The sequence below is a fragment of the Nicotiana attenuata genome, unplaced genomic scaffold (assembly GCF_001879085.1).
Source record: "Nicotiana attenuata strain UT unplaced genomic scaffold, NIATTr2, whole genome shotgun sequence".
Taxonomy (NCBI): domain Eukaryota; kingdom Viridiplantae; phylum Streptophyta; class Magnoliopsida; order Solanales; family Solanaceae; genus Nicotiana; species Nicotiana attenuata.
The window spans coordinates 98,487-104,137 of NW_017670456.1; the positions used below are offsets into that span (position 1 = coordinate 98,487).

The following is a 5,651-nucleotide window of genomic DNA, read 5'->3' on the forward strand; positions in this document are numbered from 1 at the left end:
TATGAACTCTCGCAGCATCTCATTATCCCTCTATTTAATCTTGAAGACTTCAGATTTCCTTGTTGCTACCTTGATGGCACCAGCATGTGCCTTTATGAAAGAATCAGCCAGCATGGCAAATGAATCTATCGAGTTTGGGGCCAGGTTTTGATACCACATCATTGCCCCTTTAGAGAGTGTTTCCCCGAACATCTTCAGCAAGACGGACTCGATCTCATCGTCCCTCATGTCATTGCCTTTTACTGCACAAGTATAGGCAGTAACGTGCTCAATGGGATCCGACATTCCATTATACTTTGGAAGGTCGGGCATTCTGAACTTCTTTGGAATGGGTTTCCGAGCCGCTTCCTGTGGGAACGGTTTTTTCACGAACTTCTTCGAATCCACACCTTTCAGGATCGGGGGTGCTCCCGGGATCTGGTCGACCCTGGAATTGTAGGTCTCGACCTTTTTGTCGTTGGCCTCTATCTTCTTCTCGCCCGATCCAATCCTCCTCGTGAGGCCCTCGAGCATCTTCATAATGGCGGGGTCAGCTGCCGACCCATTGTTGCTTGATCTCTCCGGTACCTGCTCGGCCGGGGGAGCCGTCCTCGGTGCTACCGTGCTAGGAGTTTTCTGGTGACTTTGCAGCTGAGCAATAGCCAGCTGTTATGCCTGCAACATTTCAAAAATAACATGAAGGCTAACCTCCCGTTCGTCCCGAGCTGGGGTTTTCTGGGCTTCTTGTTGGTCGCCTTGGTGTATGCTCCTGTTGGTGTGGGAGCTTATTTCGACATGTTGAGCGTCGCGTGAAACCGCATCCACGAGAATCAGTACCGGTGCGTTCTTAGGGTTTCGTGGTGGTACATGTTACCTAGGACGTCAACGCCATTTTCTCCATGGCCTTCAAGGTTGATGTTTTCACGTGCGTTTACCGAGTTAGACATTTGGCCTGAAATCAAAGATCTTGGACAAGAAAAAGTGTGAAAGATAACTTGCGTTACGTGGTTAAACCAACAAGAAAATAATCATTATTATGTTTAGCCCCACGGTGGGTGCCAAACTGTTTACCGTGAAAATGGTAATAATAATTAAATTTGATTATGGGATTCTAAAAATACGTGATCTATTTTTATGCTAGTTGTTATGCGGTTGATGCTATGTGTGAGACTTAGAAACTAGATAAGAGTTAGGAATAAGGTGATAACCAAACCGATAGGTTAACAATCGGGGCCTCGAGCTTGTCGATTCGAGGGCCTCGAGGTCGATCCCGATGCTCGACTGGGAGCTATCGAAGGCAGTTGGAGAGCGACTAACAGTAATAATAAAATCAACGAAGGCTCTTTATGGACAATGATAAGTAATAAATGACGAACAATAATGAAGATAATAAATGGAAGCAATAATATCATATAATGTGCTAGAGAGCAGAGAGAATGTTCTTATGTATTTAGTATGGAGCAACCGATCCTCTACAAATGACAAGGGTTCCCCTTTATATGTGAGGGAGAACATAGTAAAAAAGCATTAATTACAAAGATATGGGGCAGGTATAGCCACCTACTGCCCAGATACGTTTTCAGACTAGTTCACTAGGCTTTGTCAGCTCTAGTCACGTGCCTTGGGAACTCCACCTTGAATCACCGAGACCGGTGATTCACATTGTCCCGGGGCCGGTCATTACTCATAACGTCCTGAAGTCGTACTGTCTCGAAATTGACTGTCGGGGATTCTCGGAGTCGAACACTTGAAGCCCTCGAGATGCCGTGATGCTCGTGAAATCGGGCCATCGATTTCTACCGTATACAATATGTAGAAACCCGAACCTTGCTCTGCTGCCAGTTATTGCAGAAGATCATGGATAACTAGCACACAGTCACACACAAAGCAAATACAGAAGAAAAATCAACACACGGATTTAACGAGGTTCGGCTAAGCCTAATCCTCGGGGCAGAAGCAGAGAGAGTTTTCCCCTATGAATGAGAAGAAAAGCACAGTACCATCTATAGAATCCCCAACTACAACCCCTATATATAGATCCCAAGATTTTCCTTTCCCAAATCTATTACGACAATGGGTTTTCCTAAACCTATAGGGATTATGAGTTTCCTAAAAATAAAAGAAAATAATTCAAGCCACAAAATAACATAATACTACTACTTATTTAACTTTGTTGGAGTGATATTGGATACAAGAAGAAAAAGCTGAACTAGCTAGCTAGGAAGTCCTTTGCAGTTTCATGCAAATTGAAAGGTGCAAATTAAATACACTAGTAACAAAAAATTGACTAGAACTGATACATTACTATTGAATATTCCGTCACCACTAGACATATTTATTATCAATAATAATAGTAAAAAGAAATACATCTCCTATTGAATAAGTGTACGTTGTACTCTTTTAAGTAAGTAGTAAATGTGTTCTCAAAGTATCAGTTGAAATTCTCGGTGTCTAATGAAGAGTCGCATAAATCATATCATTAATATGCTGGGTTGTGTTTTTACTGTTATTTTCTTTCTTTCTTTGTCTATAAATGAATCATCAATATCATTGTCCATCACTTGAAATGTCTTAGGAATCCAAACACCAGCAGTAATAATCAGATCGTGAGATTTCCAGCATTGTTTCAGGCGTCATCCTCTCAAGCTCGCTTTGCTTCCACGACGCAAAATTATTTCGATTTTGTGGGTCTGTGGCAAGTGGATAGTCCTCCCTTTTATGGCCTTGTGATTTCATTCTCATATAGAGCTTCACAGTAGCAACACAATCATCATAGGGATCTTGGACTCCTGTCTGAATGTCATACCTACAGATACATTATCCTTGTCTTAGGATTTTATATGGGTAGTATATATAACAAATTAAATAAAAAGTGCGCTATTTTTAACAGCTAGTTTAGGTGTTTATTAGATGCTGTCGCATCAACATGGTATCACACTTAGATAGATTTTTTGGGTTTAAGTCTTAACGCCATCAATTATCAAAAGGAAATTCTACATGCATCTTGATTTATAAAAAGATCATGTACGTAATATTAAAGACATAATTAAATGAATAAAAGTGTGTTTTTTTTTTTAACTTTTTAAATGAGATGATTACAGATTTTAACATATACTTGGAGCTACTTGCTACTAATATTAGTAGGTGACAAGAGAACCATTAAAATTTGCTTGCTTACCCAAGGTAAGTTTTGGTCAAGTGCTTGCGTGAGTTACTGAGCTTGCTTGTTTTCATCAATGGAGGGTATTTTGCAGTATCCCTTCATACAAAAATGGTTGAAGAAACGTCAATCTCTATTGTAATATAACTAGGAGGGCTTTTAATTTGCATAATATGATTGGATTTCAGTTACATTCATTGGTAGTGTAAAAAATCTTTTTATTGTTAGTGTAATTTATAAACTTGTCAAGAAGATTGTATACTTACTATATTTTTCTAGATTACTAATCAATTGTTAAACAAAGTTACACGATTGTCTTTTTGGTTACTTGATTATGTAAATACCTTTTACATCTTCCGTGCATAAAATTTAAACTCGGCCTTCATTTCAGTGGAAATATACTAGGCACATTAAAGTAACTAACCTGATCAATATCGCCGGGTACTCCATGTCTAAACATTTAAGATCATGATCCAAACCATGACCAACAAGAATCCTAGCCCTTCCACTTCTAGAACGAATCTGCCACACAGGTTCCCCATTACAAAGATAATCTTGAATCTTTCTTGATACTTGCTTCAATGGCATTGCATCCCTCAAATGTTCCGGCCTTATGCCTGTTGTTTCATACCTAAAAATACATCCAATATTCGTCTAGATTAATTTCCTGGCTCTATAAATTGGATTAGACAAAATTAACTTTTGTAAATAATTACCTGTAGTTAGTGACGGGAAGGTTTGGTGAGACGTAGGAGTGAAAGAGGATATTTTCATGCTCATCAATGAGGCAAACTCTTGCACAAAGATCCAAAGAGCCATCGATGCCACCGCCTACCATTTTGCAGGCAAGAGCAACAGCTCTTCCTCGGCTATTGTCAATCCTTAGGTCATCTTTAATTCCCAACTTAGCCATGCGATAGAGCACACCCTGAGTGAACCAACACAAACTATATGGATTAGACCAACCTGCGGGGGGGTGTCAAATGGGCAGGATAAGTTACATTTGTGACAGTTGAAACGGGTCGAACAAATAAATAGGTTCGGTCATAACCCGCTCAATCTTTGTTTGAGTCAATATGAGCAGGTTAATTTGCAATTAAACAATGACTCATAACTTAATCGTCCCAATTCAAAACTATTTTTATTTGTTTTTTTTTATTCTTTTACAATTTTTTTAGTTACCAACAAAATAAATACAAAAATATTTTTTATTTATCATGACTATATCACCCCCATACTCCATTTATGGGATTAAACTGGGTTGTTTTATTGTTGTTGTTGTTGTTATATCATACAGACAAAACTATTTTTTAAAAATGTTTTTATAAGTTTTTTTATGGGTCAGCCTGAATTACTTTTAGATGGAACTTACTTTGTATTGTACCCAAAATAACTGGCCAATGTATATATACTGAGCTCTTTCAATCTATATATCGATTGAAGGGATTATAATTTTATGGTCTAAATTTGACAATACTAACCAAAGGAAGAAATCATTCGTATATTTCGAAACAATTTGAAAAGGCATACATTATTTGAGCGAGAGAGTTGACATGAGTCCCTGTGAGCCCTGAGTGCATTTCGGCTAGGAAGGATTTTCAAACAAATGTCACATCCTACCTCCTTGAAAATCCTTTCACAATCTGCCTTTGGCAATGGCCCTGAAAATGTAATTTGGAGCAACGTACGCTTAATCATGTTAGAAAGTTAACTAGACCAGTGGGACTTGTTGCTTTAATTAATTAGGAAATATACCAATGAGATGCTCTCGCAAAGATTCAAAAGATCGAGTGTGCTTTTTGCAAACGCCACACATGGGTTCGTGAACTGAATGATAAGATGTCCTCATGTGTTCAACTAGGTGCTCCTTTTTGTTGAACTGCCGATAGCATGCTGCACACTTGTTCCTATATATAATAGCCCCATGAATTTTTAAAGCTAGCGTTTAAATTCCATGCGTAAAAATTCACACAATTTAATCATTTATAAAATAATTACAAGTAAAGTTGGTAATCTAATTACTTGTAATCAACCTACTACCTCACATTAAAATACACTGATAACATAAATAATCTTTACGCGGTATATAACTTAAATCCATTTGAGATACTTTTTAATACTACTGCCTATTATCATGAATGAAACTAATACTCCATATAAGGTATGAAAGCAAGTTAGTATATATCATACAGTAAGTAAAACTGTGAAAAAAGAAATAGTACCTGTGAGTCTCTGAAGAATCATATCTATGGTCCATGACTGTATTAAGGGTAGGGGCTGTTTGGTTAATGCTTCAGAGTTGAGCGTTGAGTAGAGAAGAGAGGACTGAGAACACTTGAAATAAAGGGGAGGGCATCAAGCTATTTATACAGGTCAGGGAAGACGAAACTCTGGAGAAATTCTTGGTGCTAAGGCAGATTTGGAATAATCATCATTTTTGGTACATTTTGGAAAAATCATCATGTTATTACGAAAATAACAATGGACTAAATCTCACTTTAACATTCGTAGG

At 38.0% G+C, this 5,651-nt stretch overlaps 1 protein-coding gene across 1 annotated transcript; it reads right to left on the reverse strand.

The window, feature by feature from the left end:
* Positions 1 to 2,354: 2,354 nt before the first annotated feature.
* On the reverse strand, positions 2,355 to 5,447 carry LOC109239670 (RNA exonuclease 4-like). Its single transcript, XM_019406254.1, has 7 exons — positions 5,362 to 5,447; positions 4,895 to 5,046; positions 4,670 to 4,800; positions 3,856 to 4,067; positions 3,564 to 3,770; positions 3,158 to 3,238; positions 2,355 to 2,785 (listed from the first exon to the last, which is right to left on the reverse strand). The coding sequence occupies exons 1-7, from the start codon at positions 5,394 to 5,396 to the stop codon at positions 2,551 to 2,553; spliced, it is 1,053 nt and encodes a 350-aa protein (XP_019261799.1). The 5' UTR covers positions 5,397 to 5,447; the 3' UTR covers positions 2,355 to 2,550.
* Positions 5,448 to 5,651: the final 204 nt, after the last annotated feature.